At 40.5% G+C, this 23,542-nt stretch overlaps 1 protein-coding gene across 3 annotated transcripts in view; it reads left to right on the forward strand.

Annotated features, from left to right (window-relative positions):
- pex14 (peroxisomal biogenesis factor 14) overlaps positions 1–19,160 on the forward strand; it is a 45,703-nt gene extending 26,543 nt beyond the window's left edge. The window contains exons 4-10 of one of the 3 annotated variants that reach the window (XM_053316981.1): positions 273–398; positions 2,585–2,670; positions 4,451–4,553; positions 8,423–8,520; positions 14,219–14,310; positions 16,611–17,076; positions 18,439–19,160. In XM_053316981.1, the coding sequence (XP_053172956.1) occupies positions 273–398; positions 2,585–2,670; positions 4,451–4,553; positions 8,423–8,520; positions 14,219–14,310; positions 16,611–17,076; positions 18,439–18,462 (995 nt within the window). In that variant the 3' untranslated portion in view covers positions 18,463–19,160. Of the gene's footprint in view, positions 1–272; positions 399–2,584; positions 2,671–4,450; positions 4,554–8,422; positions 8,521–14,218; positions 14,311–16,610 lie in introns of all 3 variants that reach the window. The other 2 variants (XM_053316983.1, XM_053316982.1) reach the window with 2 other exon arrangements.
- Positions 19,161–23,542: the final 4,382 nt, after the last annotated feature.

Raw genomic sequence — 23,542 nt, forward strand, 5'->3', positions numbered from 1 at the left:
GCTTTCCTCTTTTGATGGATGGCCCTGAAACAGTAACTCTCATCGGAATTTCTGAATTATGAAATTAAAATACATTTTTAAGAAGAGGGTAGGTGAAATTGAATGGAGATTTGTCATACTTTCTTTAAATTGTTCTTAAAAGAGTTGTGGGGACCTTGGGAAGTATATAAGCATACATTATGATAGCTGAGGTGCCCTTTGGTGTTTCCCGTTAACACACAGAGTCACTATACCCCCTCCAAATGTCTTAAAGGTGTGTCTCTTGGTTCCAGGGCTGACAGATGAGGAGGTAGAGTTGGCCATCCAGCGCTCTGGCAGCACAGAAGAAGTTCTGCCTCTGAGCCCCTTAGGGGCCCCTCATCCACTCCATGCAGTTCAACTGGCTACTGTACCACACAGTGAGTGCACACATCCTTTTCTTTCCCACTGCATACACATAATATTAATATTTATGTGCAGTGTTGCACCTGGGGAAAAAAGTTTTTGGAGTGTTTAATTTATAACTTAGATCCCTCTTGTTTTTTAAATAATGTGCACCCACTATATGGGATTATTCATAACTCACCAAATACCTGGATCTTTACAATTAAATAATAAATCACTACAGTATAGCACATCATGCTGTGGTTGTGAATTCAGACACATTGCACAGCACAAGCTCATGAAGTCTTCCTTGCCATTCTGTTTCAAGGGGTTCCACCCTGGCAAGACCCCACACCTCAACCTGTATCTTTATTACCTCAGGAGGTTATGAATGCTGTCCACTGATTTACCAATGCAGAATGAAGCCCACGTAATACTTAACCCATATGACAATGATTCCAGATGTATTCCACCCTCATTTATTACCACACTGTCCTTGACTCCCGCGGCATCTCATGTTTTGTAATGAAAGTGATGTTGATGGGATGGCCATGTAGTTAGGGAGACTCGCGCCTCTCCGTCCATAGTGGGGGGTTTTATATCAAAACGGCTATAAGGGAGCTGCATAATGAGGTGAGAGCGGGGAGTCTTGTATGGGGGGTCACGCCGAAAAGAGGGGGCTACCTCCCTTTGATGTCCTTGTTATGGGGACGGTGTACGGAGACCCGCATCCATCTCTGTCGAAGTAATGGATACTCTGATCTCTATTTCCACGCAGTAGAAGGACAGGAAGGCCTCCACTGAACCCAATAAATTTGAGAGGAGATTGGAAAAACGGGGGATGGAGACCACAGTTCCACAGCTTAAGTGACCAAATAAAAAAAGGAAGATGGCAGAGTGGAAGTGCTAGAGAAAAAGGGAGAGACAGGGAAAGAATGGGAGGTCCTAAAGAGGGGTGGGGGGGGGCAAGTGAAGACCCCTGGTGATGCAGTGAGGCTTGTTCAGGGTCAACCACCCATACCAAGGACTTCCAAGCCTTTCAAAAGGACAGTATTCTGGGATAGGTGACAAGCTATCGTAGCTATAATTTTGATGAAGGCCCAAATTTATGTGGTTACCATATGGATGTTGGAGAATGATTCCGAATTTTTGATACGAGAGGTTACAGGTTCATCTCTGGATGCTGCGGCATTGATGAAACGTGCCCTTGAGTAAGGAGAATAAAATGGAATTCACCTTGGAAATATACCTTTATAGTCCAATATGACAGTGGGTCTCTCATTTGATTTGCATGTCAAATCACACAAGTGGTGAGAAGCAACATCAATCTGGTTTACTTACTTGAAGCCAGTAAACAATTTACCACATAACCCATTAGGTGAAATCAGACCTGTAATAGAATATCAATGGTGTACTTTAGTGGCCTAGCCTCTTATAATTTCCTTTTCATTTGGGCCCCATCAGAGTGAATACGAGAAAAAAACTCTTATTTCCTCAAGACCTGTTTGTTGTTTAGTGACATTTCCAGTTGAATGCCTCTCTTATGTGGGGAATTTCCACTTTGACAGACAGTTGGCCTACCCAGATGACAGCTTGCACAAAGACATGCTCTCACATTATCTGTCACTCAGCAAAACAGTCAAATTCTAAACACACAATAACACTCAGTCACCTTTCTGTCTTTTTCAGTTGTTTAAAGGTTTATACAGACCATATTTTTAGGGCACACGCCAAAATTGGTGGAAGGCAATGGTATGCTTTCTGGAAGAGCAGGATAGAGAGCTCCTGTTTGCTCTTCACACCTAACCAGTCAGGCATTTTTCTTTAACAAATGATACATAAATGGAATGATGGTAACACCAAAGTCAATCATAGTATATGCAGTCATATATGATCCATTGTTATTATAAAAACAGCTGCTTTAATATCACATCTAACCATTCTGCAAAACTTTTTGCTTGAGTTTTTTCAATGTATTTTCTATCAGTCAGACATCCATTGGTTTCCACTCTTAAAACGTATTTGTGTTTTATAATAAATCATGGTGACTACAAATATTGCAAATTAATGCCTATGTCAAACATGCATATGAAAACAGTCTCCAAAAACCTGGATACCAAAAGACTGAAGTATTTCGACCACATAAAACGTTTCTTGTCAGTAGCTAAAGCTTAACTTTACTGTATTTCATCATGATCAAATCATTTATTATTTTCTCCAGGTCCAGCAGGCTACAGATGGAGAGACTATGGTGCCCTCACTATTATTATGGTGGGCATCGCCTTCGGTTTTCATCAGCTTTATAAGGTAAGTCACACCCTGTTTCACTTGCCCCTCTAACAACGTTCCCTAACCAACTTTGTTTTTTATGGTTAATGTTTCTGTAACGTTTGTACTATGTATTATACTTTGCATCCTGAGATCTGTCAGTACGGACTCTCCCTGATATTACATTTAAATTGGTGGGCTTAGCAGTCTATCAGTTTATGATGAATTACGGTGCTAAAATAGAAGGCGCCTCTGCTGTATGTAACATCGCTCTGGTCTTGTTATTAAACCTACCCTGCTTTACGTCAAAGCATGATCTCATTTGAACCCCCTTCTTTTTCAACTTCCCCTTCCCTCCTCTTCTCAGATATGTTTTTTCCTTGAAAAATATAGTTGCTAACACAGCACACAACCATTTTTTTGACGTCCTACCGCCTAAAAATAATCACCCTGGTTTTTATCGGGCTTAGCAGCCCTTGAACATGAGCTCATGAGGCCCCTTGTCCCTGGTGACATTAATCCCATAGTGGTTGTTAGTAGTAGTCTGAGTGGCATGTGGAAGCCATTACTCTCGTTTTAGAGCAGGACAGAAGCTTTAGCAGTAGCTCTTGGCCTGGATGACAGTCCGTTCTCCTCTGTGTGAAAGAGGAGCACTACCATGTACATGCATATGCCTACCTGCCCCTGTCAGACATATTGGCTTCTCTTTAGATCCTGTTATGTCCTATTATTTCATCCTCCTTCACACAGGCGTTCATAAGGCAGCACATGCACATTCAGGGTCTCTTGTCCCTTATTCCTCTGCACCTGCAGTCTTAAGCTTACGAAAATACACACTGCACCAGTCCACTGTTTCCTTCATGCAGCAGGGTTTGCCAGCCACTGCTCGCCTGGGAGGTGGGATTCCCTGGCGGGACGGCACAGGTTGCTGTCATGTCACTGGAGCGTAGCGCCAGTCGCACCATATGTCCAGGCTTCTGCCCATACTTTATTTATGTTATGGTGCACCTTGTAAACACCACACTCCCAGCAACCCACTTATTAATTACCACGTGTTGACACTCATTTAATCTTTTTCTCTAAAAAGTGTTTATTACTTGCGCTGGTGTGGCCTGTTGCCACCTGAGCTGGAGAGAAAACCTGGCTCGGACAGCAGCGAGCTGCAAACTGGCTGCGATGGACTAAATGACCTTTATGCAGTGTTTTAAAAAAGGGAAAAATATATTTATTTTGAAGTTCAGTGGGGTCCTCTGGGGTCACATGGACTTTGATTTCCTTTGGTTAGCTCTGCTCTATGCACACATTAGACTCAGTGAGATGCTCACAAGTTGCTGATGTGGGTAACAGTCACACTGGATAACAAACATCCTCATTTAGCTGTCAGACATACGTATCATTTTGGTAAAGTTCTGTTCATACAGTGTCAGAGAGATTGTAAACATGACATTGTTTTTGGTTTTGGAGAACTATTTTCAGTGTCAACCATCATGTTTTTTTCCCTGTAGGCCTGTCTCTTCCTTTCACAATCTTTGTCATGCCTTCATTCATTTATTTTATTGGTATTATTTTTTGAAGCACCGCATTTTCATTATACGTTAATTAATTCATTTTTTTTGTTTAATCTGTGAAATGTCAACAAATTGAGAAAGAGGATTGTGAAAGGGTTGAATCAGTTGTTTGGACACTAATCAGCACTAGACCAATAAAATAATGCCTTTAACCCTCTTCTGCCAAGTCTAGGTGGCCCTGTCTCTTCCTCATCTTTCTGTCCCTTCCCACCAGAGAGAACTGTAATATTGTGCCGTGCTTTTAATTGCAGAAATACATCCTTCCCCTCATTATGGGCAGCCGAGAGGACAAGAAGCATCTGCAGAGGATGGAGAGCAACATTGCGGCAATGAGTGGCACGCTGACACAGACAGGTGAAGATTAATATCTTCATCACTTTCTCCCTCCTTAACATTTTCCCTCATTTATCTGTCGCCAAAATCGGGGGGCCCCGCACGTTTTTAACAAATGACGCCGCTGTCATTTCGCTTTAATTTGAAATTGCTTGTTTACTGTCAGGCTCAGGCTCAATTAATTACGTTTCGCTGAAAAGCTCTTAACCTCGGAATATTAATGAGGAGTTGGGAAATGACAACTTTTCTCCCCCTCCGCCCATCCTGTCTCACCCCCCCCCCCCCTTCCATTCCTGCCTCCCCCTTCCCCCCCTCCCCTGCACCATCCACACCCCCTATCCAAACCTCCACCGCCATCATCATCATCTCCCCTCTTCCCTGTTGGTGGCGAGAAAGTTCATTTTAATTTTGTGTGCGCATATGTATGTATGTGTGCGCGTGTGTATTTGGCGGATGTGCGCGCGGCATGGCACTGTGTGGCGTCTGGGCTCAGCACTGGCCCTAGTGTGATTAAGTGCACAGTGACAGGTGCGGCTCCCATGTTGGACAGGTGAGGAATCTCAACCTGGCTGTCAGACATGGAGAGACGGAGAGAGAGAGAGAGTAGCAGGGAGAGAGATGCTTTCCGAGCTCTTCGTCAGTATAATTAAAAATCCAGGGAGGCGTAAATGAGAGAGGCACTCTGAGAAAGTTTGGTCTTGTTAGCAGTAGTGTCGAACTGAAGTGTGTTTTCACGTGAAAGCTACCAATCCCCATTTGAGAGAAGTGAGCTGGCAGAAAAACACACTGGAAACACTTTTATTTGTATATGTTATATGTTTGTATATTTTTAGAATGATTTTATTTGCAGAGTTCTTTTCATGACAGCTCAGGATGTAACAAATGAAATAAAGGAACATAGTGGATTAACATTAAAATCAAACATTAAAAGCAAAACTTCAACTGAGTCACTATCATGAGATTTTACACATTTAATAGCATATGACATGATTTAGGTCAGTGTTTGACTTTTTTGTTTGAATTATGAATTGTTAGATCAAAGTTGATTTTATTAATTCCCTTTTAAATGTAATTAGGTCACAGTGAGGTGGACGTGAGCTGTGTACACCTGTCTGTATGAGATAACCAAACAAAGTAAAGACTTTACTGCAGGAGTTCTTTTATGCCAAAAGTTAGTAAAGCAAAAAGCCAGCTGCCAAATTAATCTCAGGTTTGGTAGAAAAACTGTATGAATCATCATTACCCCCGAGCAGTAGAGAGACAAAGAACTTGAATCAACAGTATGATCTTGTCAGTTTAAAAACAAGCACCCCTTGTTGTATTTTTCCTTCATCTCCAAATTAAAACAAATTAAGTGTTTGAGTTTACAGCTCCTGTCACGGAGCAACATAGTGTAAATGAAAATATGGCTGTTATCATTTCATCCAGTCACACCCATGCTATTGTTTTCTGGCTGGCTAAGGTAGGTGGAGGGCAGCAATTGTGTGAGATTGCGTGCGAGGTGTGCCACCCTGAATCTGATTAACAAATATATGCTCTTTTATGGTCATTTTCTCCCAACTATGCAAACACATTTCCTCTGGCTATTTCACTGCCCATTCTTGCTCTACTTATCATATTTTGGAGATTTGCCAACGTACAAGCCCTTTTTTGTTTGTCAGTAAAGACAGGGTTTCACAGTGAGAGTCCTCTTGTGTTTTGCAGCGAGTAGGTGAGACTGCAGTGGAAAAAAAAAGAAGAAGAAGAAGAAAAAAAACACAGGTCTTTTCTTCAACTAATTTGCTATGACTGCAGTAGCCAAGCTGCTATTGTAGTTAATGACTGTTGTAGTTAACAGTTGGGGAGAGGGGTTGCAATTACACTGAGAGTTTTTCTCCCCCTGCTTTCCCTTTGTCTTCCTCTTCCTCTCGCTCCCTCTCTCCTTGCTGCACACTGAGTAATAGTGACCAAATGCCTCACTGCTGCCAATTGCTTGAACCCCCTTTTGTTAAAGTTCATGTATTTCTCTAGTGCCGGGCGCAATGAGGTGATGTATCCTTTTGAATGGGGACTACATTAGTCTCTCTCGCCAGCCCCAGCTCGAGAGTAGGGGCCTTGACTCCCATTATGATTTGCCTACAACTTCACACAGACAATTAATGAATGGATCTTGGAACTCCTTCAGCGCACCCAGGCTGTAATGGAATTGTGCGGCTGTTTGGGCACTCTTTGTCGGTGGGAGCCATATTGGTGACCAGCTGGCCATTAAAGACAGAGACTGGCCTGGACATATGTAGTGTACATTATATTGAGGTATTTACTGAATAATTTACTGAATACACAATGTGCACCCTCCTCACAGCAGCTGCAAGCCTCACACATCATCTTGTCTCTGATTTTCTGTCACACATACACACGCGCGCACACACACACACATGCACACACACACATATCAGCCTCCTGATTCATGCCTGGCCAAAGTCCCTGACTTCATTATTGTTGGCTTCATATCTGTGATAACTGGGGATAAGAAGTTATGCATTTTTGTCAAGTGTCTGAACAGTACAAAGGAGTCAACTTTGTGGAGAGACATGAAAAGAGTTGGATTGTTAGCTGTTTGGCTGAAGTGGCTGAAAAAAGCGGTGCCAATGGTAATTCAGGAGGCACAGCATTACAGGCTGGCAGACTGACCCACACATCTGGATAAGCTGTTCTGTGGTGAGGTGGAATCAGACACTAATAGAGCAGCTCTTGGTTTAGCGTGCACACACCCTGTCACAGTAACACCTTCTTAAGCAGGGATGGCTGCGGTATTTTAGTTTTATTGCCGTATTCAGAAAACCTAGTAACAAACTCAAACTGTTTGCACAATAGTTTTTTGGCCCGACCAGCAATCCTGCTCAAACTCGTATTCTTTAGGATTCTGCAAGCATAAAAAGATCAAACGTTTCAGCACCCCACCTATATTGATACAACTCCACCCATTTAAACACAGGTGTCACTACAAGATATTAGCTTCTTTGAAAGATCAAATATTTTGTCTGTGTTGGTTTTTCAAAAGGCCGGGCTCTGTCTTTTGCCCGGGCTTGGGTTAATGTAAGAGGAGGGTTCTTTACATCCCGTCCAGCCGGCTGCAGCTCAGGCTTTTAACCATTGGCCTGACAACCTCAGCAGTAGACCGCCACAATATCTGTTGATGTTAATCCTATTAGGCTTGATTTAACACTTTACACGCCCATGATTTATATGAATGTTTATTGGTTTTCTGTAATATAATCAGCTCGGGGGAACTTAATGCATTGTTTGGTAATACACGCGTGACTGGAAGCAGGGTGCAACAAACTGTGCCCGGTGTTATTTGAAATCATACACCCTCGTTCAACACCAACACTTGAACTAATTCAATCTTCAAAGTCAATGGAAAAAGAACAATATTTATTAGGATTAGGGGGGACATTTTGTCTGGCAGCCTCCTCCCAAATGAGAGCCTTGTTTTTTCCTTTGTTGATCGTTTGAGGATTTAAGATGCATTAAGGCAGTGTCTGGGTGGATAATGGAAGGTTAGAGACTGTTATTTGATTTAAGTTCAGACACTAGAGATTAATATCTCCATCCTATGTGCCCCCCCCCCCCACCCACCCTCTACCCTGAGCGCCTCGGACAAAAAAGCTGCGACTAAAGTTACCAGGTATTAGCTTTGATTACAATTCTTAGAGGACAGCTTTGATTAGTGACACAAGTTGAGTCTTACCATCTCTGTTTAGTGGAAAGAAAAATGTTTTTTTGTGACACACCAAAGCAGCCTTATCACACCATCTTACTTCCTCTTTTCTTTTTCTTTTTCTTTTTTTTGTTAACGTTTGTTTGAAGTTTGCTAAATTTACCATCTGTTATTTTGCTTTTTCTCACAGTCAGCCAACTGCAGCAGACCCTGGTTTCCCTCCAGGAGCTCCTGATCCAACAGCAGCAGAGAATCCAGGAGCTCTCTCAGGAACTGGCTGCAGCAGAGGTAACTACCACCTCATCATCAACCCAGCAGCCCTCACTTACCAGCATTTGCAATTTGAAATTTACTGGAATATGAGTGCTTCAGTTAAACCTCTGCTTACCATTCCAATTCACTTCAATTTTTTGCATCAACTCCTTTCACTGGTTTACCGGATTAAACTGGATTTTAGCTTCTTTTCTGACTGTAATTTATATAAAGCTGAAATCTGCACATTTAACGCAGTTCAATATGTTCCCTATGTTCCAAAATAGAGATATTTTATCCTGACTTGTCAAGTCATACTTGTCTCACATTATCGTTTCAGTAAATAATATTTAATTGTGTTAATATGTCTCTAATGAAAAACAACAACTGAGATGAAACAATTTTACAAGCTGGTAATAAGTGCAGCTTTGTTCTAGTTTGGGCATGAAAGTTACGGATTGCACCTTTAAGGACTGTTATGCTGTGATTGATGTTTTTGCGGGATGCTTGACAGGCAGTAACTTTGAAATTACAGAAGAGCTCAGTGAATGTAAAGTTGCTTGGTTGAAATCTCTAGATTGATGAGGAGAGAGAAAAGGTTTCTCAGGGCCTCTGTGTACTAAACTCTGTTGCGCTGCCCTGGGTCATAACTGCCTAAGATAGACAGGCGTATTATACTGTATATCATCAGAATACAAGCTACAAAAAAGTATGGTGCATCTCATCATGGGACCATAATCTTTAACCATATTGTCGTTCCTCTTCGCCTTGGTTTTTATAGTCAGTGTTCATAATCTTCTCAGAATTGTAAGTGTTTAGGTGAATCCCGCTGAGTGATTGTTCTAAAAACTTATGTGCGGGGATGAAATGTTGCTTGCTTTTTATAATGCCTGTCATAAATCGCTTTATGATGTCTGGGCTCTAAAAAAAGTGCCTTGGAAGAGACAATCTTAGACAATGTTTTATGTCCACAGCTTGTTAAGCACATGGGTGTTTCACTGTAGCATCTGGATACTGCAGGAAAACATATGCGGACACATCTGCTTCGGCACAGGCAACGAGGAAGAAAAATATGAATCTCTTCCGTGGATGAAATTCATCAAAAAACTGACGACTCATGGCTCATTTTGTGCTGTTTCAAGTTTTCAGCCACGCAGTGTCTGTGAGCGGTGTAGAAACCAGCGCTGGTTCATATTAGTGTACAAAGCAGCAATGATCTGACTTTCCCCATGCTGATATGAAACTGAAGATTTCTTTTTTGTCAGATAGATTGAGTCACTTTAAACAATGAGTTCCCTCCACAACATGGGATGTTTTTTTTTTCTTCTTTTCATTCGTCATCTCTAAATCACAGATTGGATTAAAAAGTGTCTACTTCATTTGCTATGAGTGCCTTGTTGGACAGCGGGAGTGTATAAAAAGTATATTTCACATCAAATCACCCATTAAACAAATCATAAACTCTGCTTTATAGTTATAGTGTTGATCTTAAATTTTCCCTGTGAGTCGGCACAAGGCCCTCTGTTGTCTCTGGCCATGAGGGAAATTGAGAAATTGTTTTCAGGTCCGGGATGTTTGATACAAAACACATGTTGGAGCTGGCGAGCTACTTATCATTCACCGTTTGCGGCTTTCAGGGTTTGCCTCACCACGCAGCTTAAAGTGCGCCACGCTTAGCAATTATACCTCTCAACACGGAAATGTGCCTTTAACCCGAAACACATGGAGACTTCTGTTTCCTCAGCTGCTAAGTAAACATTTCTTGTAGTTTGGAAACCGGTCAATTACGTAGTGTGTATGCTGTCCCTAAACTAGGGGCGTCATTATGGAAGACTGACTCATGTCCACACACACACACATACACACACAGAACACACGCTGATGCTGCACATTTCCAGACTTTAGGGCCTGGGACAGTCTCTTTATTTTTCACTGTTTTCTCAGTTACCTTTAACAGCACTCACATGTTGCTGTATTCTACCACTGGTGTTAAACGCCTAACTCAAGGATAGATTTGCCTCAGGATAATTCATCCCCGATGTTAAACAGCTAAGTCTATTTCTGCCCCATTATCATTACAAATCTGCCTGTTAACTGTGTTTGCCCCGCTGTCTCAACTCACTGATCGTTCTCTTTATTAGTGGATACTACATAGAAGATTAGAAACCGCCTCCTTGGTTGCGCGAGACGAACTGCCAGTGGGAAAGTGCATAAATAGAGTGAAATCAATTGCACTGTACCAGTGTTTCCACTCAAAAACACTCCTCTGGGGACTTCCTTTTGAAACTAATTCCATCATAAATATACATGCATTACACGAAAACACACTGTCTGCCGGCGGAGTAACTGTGAATTAATTTGCCTTCAGACACTCTTAAACAAGGCTTGTTAAAGATCTTATCTTGTTGCTAATGGTCCACAGGCATTTATCTTCATTTAGCCAGATGCGTTGCCGTCCTTGGGTGCTGCTAGAGTTGATTTTTTTTTCTGTGCTTGTAATATATATATATATATATATCTTTTTTTCCTCTTTTTTTCTTGAAGCACTTAGTTAACCAGTAGAAAGAGGCCGACCTCTATCACACCCAGGCACCCACCCGAGACATATTAGTTACAAGGCTTTTAAACCAGTTAGAGGAAATCTTTACTATCTACAGTATGTACGCAGTAAAACACATCTAGCCAGTGTCGTGGTGGCTGATAATTAAATAGGTGGCATATCTCTCATCGGTTGAGCTTTGTGTTATTTAGGTTATGGTTGGTTGGTTCATTTGTTTGTTGGATGTTTGTTCGTGCATAAAGCCTTTTCCAGTGTGTAGTGCCAAGTGCAGAATTATACTCTTCAATGTTAAGGCCCTTTAGAGCCCTGCACCTGTATACCAGGAAGTATGGTAGAAGTCAAACAACGTTTTTGCATGATGCCTTCTTCAGGGTAAAAGCACAAATCATCAGACTATATTATGTAACCTACAGGACAGGTTGTTCAAATTAGAGACATAAAAAGGAACTCGACATGAACATATGAAATATAGAGGTTTAGTGAAAGTATCCAAGAAAAGCCTCATCTGTATGTGATATAGACCAGCAAATAGAAAAAAGCTGAATCACAGTTAAACTTTATTATATACACATTTAAATCAAATACACAATTAATTCCAGGCGCATGCACAATATTTAATATTTTAACATTATTTAAATGGGTTCATATATTTGTATCATGTAAAGAATCATGTAGTAAAAACTCAGACAGTAGAAAATCATTTGGGTGCATATATCATTGCATACCAGCTAAAATTGCATAATTACATTTTACATCCACATTTTCAAAGTCAAATATAGTATAGTAGCAGTACTACTACCATAGACATAATAAGAAGAAATCATCATAGATGTTGAGTTCTGCATTGCAAAGTGAATTATGAAACGGATGTGTGTGATGTGCTGTATACACACAGACCTGGCAGAGTCTCAGTGATGTTGCTTTTGTAATAATAAAAGTTGCTAAATCATTGCAGAGGTTAAATATTTTGATCAGCAGTTTGTTAAAACAGCACATCTCACACATTCATGCGGTCTGTTAAATATGTGTCAGCACTTCAGGTTCAGCACACTTTCAATCTCTCCAGTCATTGATACCCCACCACTCAGCCTCCACACAAGCACCTAGTGCACTTAACACTAAGAGTGTCATACAGTGTGTGTGTCTGTGTGTATATACACACTGATATAATGTATCTCAAAGCTGAAATTCAGCACTGGCCCAACATTTAATTAGGTTTCTTCAGACTTAATAAGACATATATGTCAGAGGTAGTGTTGTGTGACAAGCTTTGATGTGAGATAGTATATGGTGTTGTTGTGTAGATAATGCGTGTTATGTACATTATGTGTAAAGCGGTTAACAACTCAACTGTTCTTTTCTCATTTCAAGTGATTTAAGCATATAGACATTATTTGGAGCAATCTGCCTTTTTCTGAAGATGATTCTGTGCCTCCAAAGTCTTTCAGCTCAGCCCATACAGCAATTAATTTTTTTCTATGTAAAATGAGAGAGAAGCAGAATCCAGCCTTATTATACGGGTGCCTTGGGGAGGCAAGGGATTAAGATGGTTCTAATGAGGTGACGGCTGTAATAAGAGTGTCTTCAGCAGGCCTCCAATGCACCACCTCTAAACCATGGCTCCTTATCAGCGAGGTTTAGGAGCTGATAAGAGCCAAAAAAAAAAACCCTCCTTCCCCCCTCGCCTCCTTTTCTGTATCCCTTCACTTCTCCTCCTCTGCCTCCCTCCTTCCACTGTAAATGAGTCTGATCCCTTTCAGATGTGATTCAATTAATTTCTCTTAGATTTAATTACAAGCGAAAGAGTCCAAGTTATCCCTCTCCCCTCGATAGGGGGTCCATGCTTCCTAACAAGCTTCCTCTGGTGAGTCAGGAGAGTCTTAATTACAGTTTTTACTTTTCTTTTATCCCACTTTTTCCCTTGTCTTCTCCCTCTCCTCCCTCTGGTCTCATCAGTCTATCCTCCTGTTCTTGCACATGTTGGTGCTTTTTATTCAGGGATAGACTAAGAATGGGGAGCAATTATCTACATCACTGGTTCACAACTGTTTTGGCTTGAGGCTCTTTATAGCCAAGCGATGCCTACTCATGACTCCTCATCACAGGTTGTATTTGTCTGCGCGGAGTGTTGCCTTCACAGATGATTTCATTTGTTGTATGGACAAAATCAAATATGATATTATATTGACCAAATTCGATATCAATATTCAAACACAAAATATTCACACCATGACATTTTGATTAATATTCATCAGTAATGTGGATATAATGACTGTGTGATCATCTTGCAACTCCTCAGATGTTTGGTTACCAAATTCTGCTCTACTTCACTGGTCAACTGGAAACACCTGTTTCTGGTGCCAGAAGTTTGGCTCTATAACTTTCTTTCAATTTAAGTTGCTATAAAGTAAAGTAAGACAACAGTCCACAACATTTTGCATTATTTGTATTCAGTTTTATCATCACATCCAACTGTTGCCATGTCATTTTCTTCTCTCTGCCTTTATGAAAACTCATCATTTTACAGCACCATCTGTCAATGTCCTGCCTAGCCCTAAAAAGTGCTGCAGAGACAGATTTTGGGCAGCAATTTGTTATTCAAATAGTTTGCCATTATTCCCTTTAGCATTTCATGCTGCCCCAGTGTGTGTGATAACACACGCCTTTGATAAAAGACAAAAAGAACAAAACAAACTGCTAAGCTATGGTCTGCCTTCATGAATGTGGCCATTGTTCAAGATAAAGTCATTATCCAAAACACTGGACACTGGCCTAACCTTTTCTAGATAGTATGGAAAATTATGTAAAAACAGCATGATTCACACTCACTAGACTTTCTGAACAATGAAGTCCATGAAGGTGACTGTAGTTGGATTGTTTGTCCTCTGTCATCACCAGTGGTAGGCAGTTGTGAGGTTGTAAAGTTGATGGATGACCTGACTGTACAAGAACATGTGGCTTTTAGCATTTGCATTTGCCATATTTGTTTACCTTCCTTTTTTTTTAAACAAAGCTTTTTTTTATCATTTCATATGTGCCGAGTGAGAATAGAGGAGTCATTGAAAGACACGTATTGACTTTATGATGTGACCCTCCATGTGACCTGAACCGTGTATATGCGTGTCACTGACAGTTGTTGTGTGTGTGTGTCTCCCTTGTATTTTTCCTATATAGGCATCATCCTCAACCAACCGCATCCTGGACAACCAAACAGTTGGAGAGCTGAAAGCTGAGATCGTCTCTTTAAAGGGCTTACTGCTCGGCAGGTAACAAAGTTATCCAGACCCCCACCCATCACAGGTGTGTGATGGGTGCGTGTTTCTGTGGCTTTGTGTGTGAGTGTGTGTTTATTGAAGGGCAAAGGGCTTACTGTTGTCAAGCCTTTTTGAGGTCCTAGATACAGTCCATTTGAACCATGTGAAGGTGTTAAACAGGAATAAAGCACTTTCAACTTCATATGTAATTAACTCAAGTGTCAAACATTCCATCTGTTAACATCTAGAGCTGCACTGATTACTTAATAAATCTTTTTGAGCCACCTTTTAAGGGAAAATGTTAAAATTATACAGTTCCAACTTAATAAAAGTGTACATTTTTTCACTAGTTTTTATGTGTCATTAGTCCTTTATCATTGTGGACTATTGGTTTGGACAAAGCAAGGCATTTTAAGTTGAATCTTTAGCTTTTCGAAAGAGTAATCAATATTTTTCACAATTCTCTGAAATTTTATATAGATACCAATCAATTACAATGACAAAACAATCATTAGTTGCAGCCGTATTTACATGCACTCTTATCCAGATAAGATTTGGCCCCATTTCATTTACACCTGACTTTAAAACACATTTTAAACTGTCCACTTTAATGTTGCTCTTTTAAATTAATCCTCCTTTATTATTTTAGTTTGCACATATGAAAAAAGATTGAAAGGCAACTATTTGTCAGGTTAAAACACAAATAAAGATTACAATATCATTACAGTAGATTTATTTAAAAAAAGCCAAGCAGCCTGTTGTGTGGCTTATCATGAAGAGCATGTACGCTGAGTATGAGAGGTCATCTTTGACTTCTGAAAGTCATTACTACACTTACTAGTTCTTGCAGAGATTTCAACCATGTCTAGTGGTCTTTGCTCAGTTGTATTCACTTGACGAAGTATGTTTCAGGGATAGCCGTCAACTTACATCTAGTCAATGACTTTGACATATCGACATAATGTAATTAACTCCATCTGCTGAAGAAGACTGCCAGATGTGGTTGAAAGTTCTGACCAAAAAATCTTGATTCAAGGTGAACTTATGAGCCTTCTTCAGGATCTTTTCATACCCTTTTTTACACTGCAGTACTGTTTCACGCTGTAGATGGCCTGAGGGTTTGTGTTTGTATATGAATGAATAAAACAAGAGACCACATAACATCACATTGCTCTTCCAAATTACTCGCCCACTTAATGCATAATCATTCATCTCAAATGTTTTTTTAGGTATAATCTCACAGGCACAAGAGGTTATGATACTGATTGCACCATTTCTTTTACTTCACAACTTGCCTCAGCCAATTAGCATACTGCAGGCATCAGCTGGTCTTCTGTGTTTTAATGCTTTTATTGGTAAGCAAGATAAGTACACATGTGCATAATTACTCTTATGAAATGCAACTTTAAGTATTCTGATGGGTACAAATATGAAATCATAGCAAGAGAAGTTTGTTTTCTGGATAAAATCTGATATCTGCCACATATAGAAGTTTGTAAAGCATTTACTGTTAAAAGTCTCATTGTATACTGCTAGATGTTCCCTCATTCTTTCCATCTTTGTTCCTCAGTCTAGTCAGGCACAACCCGACTCAGTCAGGCCCATTAGCATGCATGATTATGTATCTGTGTCTATAATGAAGCCTGAAGTAAGAGTGTACATCAGAAAACCGGCGAAGATGAAATTGCCTCAGAACTGTCTAGTTGAGGATGTTTTGTTCCCCCTCGTACATTCTAATCAGTAACAATCCCTTTGTCGTTTACTTTCTTGACTTCACCCTGACTCTTGCAGTGAATTTTCTGGCAAAGGCTTGAATCAACAAAAACTAAAGGCTCTGTTTCACCATCTGTCTCTAAACTTGTTCCCATCCTTTTCAAATGATCCAAATCATCTCCAAACTGTTTTCTTAACCACCGAGAAGTGCTGATCCCATTATGATTCAACGTTATCTTTTTGATCTTAAAAGCTGCAGTGGATGTAATTAAAAAAAATCTTAGAGCATCTTTACCAGGTGTGATGAACATCTGGCTGTTTGGGGGGGTAAAAAGACATTTTTCTCCGCTGTAATTACGAGAATTACATAGGATGCTTAGTGTGTGGCTGCATGCTAAAATGTAAAGTAGCTTAAGGATATGTTCTCACTCAGCACCTGACTTAAGAAGCTATATATAGATTTTTGGTTGCAGTATGCCCAATTACAGCTGATTACATCGTGGGAAAGCTCTTTTCACACATTTTGATCACAGTGATGGTTTTTGATGAGACCTCATTTTCTTTCTCCCTCTTGTCTGCCCCCCCTCCCCTCCCCACAGGAAACAATTCCCTTCCACTCCCGCCATTCCTAAGATCCCCTCATGGCAGATTCCCCTGAAACCAGCTTCGGCATCCGGCTCGCAATCCGCCAACCACACTAACAGCAGCAGCGACATCTCTCCTGTCAGTAACGAGTCTGCCAGCTCCTCCCCTGTCAAAGATGGACTCCACAGCCCCCAGGATGCACTGGGGGGGCCTGATGGAGCCCTCAGTATCAACGGTGATACCAGCACTGTGGGCCTCGGGGCAACACTACCCCTTGACCTGAAAGACCAGGTCCGTATGGAGGTGCAGGGGGAGGAGGAGAAGAAGGAGGAGGAAGAGGAGGATGATGTCAGCCATGTAGATGAGGAGGAGGAGGATGGTCTAAGCATACAGACAGAGGACCGGCGAGGTGGGGACGGACAGATTAACGAACAGGTGGACAAACTGAGGCGGCCTGAGGGTGCCAGCAATGAGAGCGAGGTTGATTAGACCTTTAGCAGAACACACAAAAACTATCTCCAAACACTTCCTCACATGTTTGACGGTTTTATTTACATCCTGCTCCTCTGCCGGCACTCATACTGTTTTCTTTTGTTTTGTTTTTTTCAGATCCATTTGTACTGTCTGTTTCCGCTTGTGTCTCTCATATCTTAATCTTGAGCAAAATGAGGAGTATGCGTGGGCGTGAGAAGACCCAAAACCGACAAATATTTGAGTGTCTCGTAGAAACAGGGCTTACCTCGATTTACTTTTCATCATGCAAACTCAATGACTACGTGCCAAGCCGAGCACCATGTTGTGACGTTTCTTTGAAATGGGAAATGACGAGCAATAGTCAAATCAGAATGAAAAGGCAGTATGCAGTAACAACCGTGTGTGACTTACCGCTTTTAATTTTCATGATTCGATCAGATAATTCACAGCTTAGCCTTGGTGTCCTTGTAATTGTACTAATGCTCTTATACAGACCAAAGAGGCAGCGTTGCACAGAATATCTCTCCTTTATAGTGCAGCTGTAGGTCAGGAGTCATATGTTGCTTCTTCAATCTCAAAGTTACCGTGTGGTTCCAGAGAAGCATTAGCAGAGTTTGTCTCCCAGTTGATGGCAATAGGAAAGGACAAGCTCTTCCAGGGCTGGAGCTTTTAGCCTCTTTTATGTGTCCTTTCGCATTGGTGTCAGTCTGTCAATAATTCACAAGGCCAGCAGGGTGGCATTTGGGTGAAATAAAAGCCCTGAAATTCGAGATTAGAATGTGATGACGGGCTTTGTTCCATGCCGGTGTCAGAGTGCTCATACGCTCAAAGGAGTGGAAGATAAATGTTTTTTCCCCCGCTTTCCTCTTTCACTGAGGGCTGAATTTGTGCATCTTTGCGAGTGTGTTTGTGCGTGGCAGGCGAGAAAACCCAGACTGTCTGCTGTGCTGTATCTGTGTCTCCAGCAGGGCAGCTGATTTGGTTTGTGAAGTATGTTAATAATCAAATGATCAACAAATAACAGATGTATTAGTTCATGCAGCTTGAAATGTCAAGGAGGCTAAAAGCGGAAATCTAATACAGAAAGCCCAGTTGCATTGTATTATTTTCCGTGACAAACCCTCCGGTCCAAATTATGTAGGGCCTCCCACAGTGAGTAATCTTTACAGAAAACGGCGCCAATATTTTGTAATTAGGCTACAGTGAGACAACAACGGCTGCCACAGATGGAAGTTGCAGAACTTGTATCACTTTTTTTTTTTCTCAGTGTGGAGGTGTATGGGGGAAGTTTTAAAGAATTGCCCCATGATTGAAAAGGAAAGTAATAAATGAATACTTGACTTATTGAATTACTCACTCTGTCTCCAGCTAACAAGAAGAGTCCATGAGTGAGAAGAAGGGATATCAGCTCTCGTGCCATTTCCACCTCCTTCACATGGCCTTCATAGGAATACAGAAAAGGTAGAGGGGCACCGGACATTTCTGTGTGACACCAGTCCTAACCAACAGACTATGTTTAGTTATGTTGATTTTTGTTTATGATAAAAGTATCAAATGATGAGACAACAGTAATGCAGTATGTAAATCATATTTTTTTCAACTGTTAGAAATGAATTTGTATGGATAATAAGGTTAAGGGTAAGGTTGGTTAAAATAATCAGAATGTATACTTTTTGCTTTTTAGCCACTGTAGAGTAATTCCTTGCTGTAACCTGCTGAATTATTGTCTGAAGTTATGATCTCAGTTAGAAATGTACACAATTGTAATAAATTTGGTTTATCTCAAGGAGAATCTCCATTATATTTATTTTAAACCAGCTGCACACAAAATACACACCAGGATAAATTGAGTGTTTCTGAGATTTGTTTTTGGCTCATTCCCTGCATTCAGTTACAGCTTTACATCAGTGCTAAAGTGTTTTCATGCTCTTTTTCAGAGTACATTTTAAACCACACACAGCTAAACACTTGACTTCCAGCAAAGGAAAGGATTGTGATTCTAAATCTTAATGCAGTAAAATGTAAATGATTTGTGTATCCCATCCATTTCATTAACATTAAAAGGAGGAAAAATCTACAATAACAATAAAATCACACTGAAGTTGTCTTTTAAGTGAATTATGCCATTGTTGTCTTCATCTTCTATTAGTGTGGATGTGGTTGTTTGTGTTTAACTGCAAAAGATATTTTGCAACATTCATATCACATCATATTTTTTTTCTGTTAAGCTTAAAATGTTGCTTGCTAGTATTAAAATCATTCATATTTGGTTAACAGGTTATAACTTTATACATCCAGTTACACCAGCACAGTATTTGAAAACAATCCAAAATGTCTGAATATGAAGTGCTCCAAACTTCAACAAAATCTGGCCATTATGCAGTTTGACAATAATAATTGCGGTTCCTGACTTGCCAGTTTTTTGTTTCACATCTCCTAAGCAGTGGAAAATGTATCAGCACCAGATACAGATGAGAATACTACAGTACTATATACTGTATTGTATGAATTATGAATTACCCTACTCAGAATTTTCAGAAAGCATGACATGGCAGGGACTTTCAGCCTTTTTTTCAGCTTTGCCTCTGGAAATGAGTGAAATGAAGTGACATCGGTATACATTAAAGCTTTGAGGTTTTGTTTGTCTTTTCTGTAGGCGGACTGTGAGTGCATCTTTTGGTTTCTAAAGCTGCAGTTGTACCTTCTCGAATAGCATTTCCTTTTCTGGAACACTGAAGATGGCCATTATATACTTAATTTGACTCTGAAATTTTATTTATTTATTTATTTTTTCATTGTTGCTTGTTACTGTACAGAAACACTGAGGCAGGGTGAGACAGACAGAAAGGAGGAAGAGGAAATAGAAGTACTATAATTTATAGCAGAGACAAAAGGTACACTGTGATTGTTCACAGTAATCTGATGTGATCAGGGTGTATCTGCTTGGTCTTGCATTAAAAGAGGAACCGGTGTCATTCAAGTGTTTGAAAATAACCTGTTGAACTAACTAAAAGAGTGTTGTCACACTAGCATGCCTTTTAGGCCACAATGCTTAGACCAGAAAACAAAAGAATTCATTAGATGATAAATGGAGCTTTAGATGATTAGATCCTTAACAGTAGTTCAGCGATAAAATATCCAGATTACCCTGAAGGTGGCACAGTGAAAATGCCATTTTAACTTAAATCAAAGGGGTTTACCCTCAGACTCAGCTTTCAGCAGTCTAAGCTGCACTTAGATGGAGTGTTGACATGCTCATGCTCAGGTCATTAAGCTAAGCTACAGCATATTAATGCTACATAATTCCATGCATAATATTTATAAAAGGCACATGCATTAGCTATTGTCATGCAAGAGCATGTGACTTATTTGAATCTCTATATCTATTATAAAGTGGCATAGTGTCATGTTCAGCTGCAGCAGGCAGCTGATTTCATAGAAAGATCTATAAGAAAAACCCACTGTACCTGCAAATTGGAGCATTTAACAGTTTAAGAGCCAGATATGTCTACTTATATTTAGTAAAGACCCCTTTTGAAGTGAATGTGTCCTTGCATTTTGCAAAGTTTTGAGAATCTGAAACTGAACGGGTGCACATTTTATACTGGGAACCAGTAAAAGAGAGAATCTTACCTTCAGTCATTGTTGTCATTTAAATACGATCAACTTTGTATAAGTTGGATTGCTGGTGATTCCCAGCATTGACTGTACAGCTCAAATCACACACGGCCATCATAGATTCTCATCCTAAAAAAGCTAGATTAAAAAAGCCAATTTTTCCTGATACAGAGCATTCTTAATATTACCACGCATTATCAAGTGTATGAATTTAATTTATCAAGGTCTAAATGATCAATAGCGTTTCACATATTGATGAGGTGTATAAACTTCTCTGAGGTTCAATACCACATCCCTTTGTAATCCATTAACCTCTCCCTGGAGTTGAGGCCAACCTTAGATTTATAGGGACCTACTGTAATAAATCCACTTGTACATCATTTAGTGTCTTAGGGGATTTGCAGTGCATTTCTGTCCAGAAAGCAGCATCTGTCCTACCCTTATATTCTCATCTCCATTTTAAGAGTCTTATCAACAACCACCACAATTTGCATACCCTTTCGAAAATGATGTATCTCTATAAATACACTTCCCGGGTAAGCCAGTGTATTAGCCAGTTACCACTGACTCTCAATGAGGTAGTGCAGCGAGGCATTGTTTGTCCAAAGCAGGGGTTGGCAACCTTTTGGATGTCTTGTGCCACTTTACAATGTTTAAAAAAATCATAGACCCAAGTGCCAGTTTATTTTCAGTTATCTCTTTATTTATTTACTGCTGTTGCTTATCTCTCTATCTAGATTCTGCATGCCAAAAGATCTTCACTCTACACATACACACACACATTATTTATTATTTATATATTACTGATTTAATGTGACCCTTGTCCCTGCTTTTCTTTGCTGAGTCACGTGTTCTCTGGTCTGTATTTGGAGACTTTCATTTGGACACATGCCTCTGAATTGTCCATGGTTATTCAGCTGTGCGCGGAACTCAAAATTGACTTCATATGTGAGAATATCTGTTCTCACATATATGTGGATCCACGTGCTAAAATCAATGCAAAGGCCCTTTTTCAGACAATTAAACTTCTCTGGCAAGCTTTCCCAACAGGCTGGAATGGAGCCCCTTTAATCGATGTTGGCAGTGTCCAGTGTTTTGCCCATACTGAAGAGGCATTGAGTTCTATCTGCTGCATTTCAAACTGCTCAAATTTCACCTACTGAAAAAAAAAAAAAAAATGGGCCACGTTGCTGTAAGTCCTGAAATCTGGCACATACTAACGTCATTGCAGCTGAGAGTTTGATGTCCTGACAGTTCCTTCAGGTTTCTTGAAGTAACAAAAGATCCCGGTTTCAATGCCCTGAGCCAGTGCTATTTGGTCCATGCCTTGAAGTTCCAGGTTGAACTTGTTGAGATGGCCTGTGATCTCCATTTCACAAGCCATTTCTCATCCAACTCAGAGTAGTCTTGCTCCTTGCTGATCACAAAGGCGTTGATTACATCAAAGCACTCTACAAACCCTGTAAATCCTGTCCAGAGATCTGAGCTGATGGTGTGTCAAAGAGGGCCTAGCCACAAGATAACCATTTTCACCACTTTAGCCAGCATGCTACCAAGATCAAACTTTGACAGTTTTGCGCACAAATGATACTGGTGAATAAAGCAATGGAACTCATAGAATAACCAATTTGAAATCCCTCCTGCTTCCCTGCCATTTCCGGGGCTATATCGGTGGTAACAGCAAATATTTTCTTGATACCAACTCCTCAGTGGTACACAGGCCGCTTTTCTGCTTGTATAGGGCCACTGTCCTCTTGATTGATTCAGTTTTATCAGCCTGATCTTTCAAGTTTTTCTCATGTCTTGTTTCAAAGGGGTCAGCTCTATGTTCCCACATTACTTAGACTTTTACTATCTTTTCAAAATTAGGCCCTATGTTCCCACAGCTCTATGTTCCCACATTTCTAACTTTCTTTTCAAAATTAGGTCCTATGTTCCCACAGGGTTAGGGTTAGGGTTAGGGTTAGATTTTACAATTGCATCCATTACATTCACCACCCAAAATTTTCCCCACACTCGTCCAGGTCTACGGCACCCAGTGTCACATGTGAATCGGCCCAAGTGGGAAACAAACCCCAGTCTCCAGCATGATAGTCAGGCATCAGCAGATTGGATAGAACTTCAACATTTAAATGTTTTAAATTTGTGAAATTTGAAAATTCAGCCCGATAAGTCCCTGTTTATGCCAATGCTCAAAGCCCATGTGCCGTGCTGTATCAGATGGATTGGTCAACCCAATGAGGAGTAAAGCCTGGTCTACCTGATCTTGCAAGCGCAAAAAGACGGCCCAATCAGGATGGCGTTGTACCCGCCCCAGTGCTGCTTAATTTGTAAATTATTGCTCATGAGGGGCTTTCACTCGTAGCCTCACAGAGGTACCAGGACACCCCACATGTCTGTGGGACGGAGGGCTGTGGGAACATAGGGTCTAAATTTAAATAATTTCTTAGAAATGTGGGAACATAGAGCTGTGGGAACATAGACATACTCCTGTGTTAAATGATGTATTACACCTGATGTTTTACAACATTTTCACAGCAGAGTGCACAAAACACGGTCCTTTTGTGAAATTAATCGAAATTTGTTTGTCCAAAATGGCTGAAAGAGATTAATGTTGGACAACATACTTTTTTTTGTTTCTGCCATCGTCAATTGTTCTTGAAATAAAGCAATACAGAAAGCTAGCTAGCTATCCTACTTTTTCACAACTGCTATATTACTGCGCTTGTCAGCAGATCGGAGGGAGGGGAGAGGAGGGGTATGAAAGACGACACCAATTGTATGCGCTTTCCTGCTGTCAAACACAAAGGTGTATTTTGAGACTAACTCATTATTTCAGTACTATTTTAAGTTA

The sequence above is a fragment of the Scomber japonicus genome, chromosome 4 (genome assembly GCF_027409825.1).
Source record: "Scomber japonicus isolate fScoJap1 chromosome 4, fScoJap1.pri, whole genome shotgun sequence".
Classification (NCBI taxonomy): Eukaryota; Metazoa; Chordata; class Actinopteri; order Scombriformes; family Scombridae; genus Scomber; species Scomber japonicus.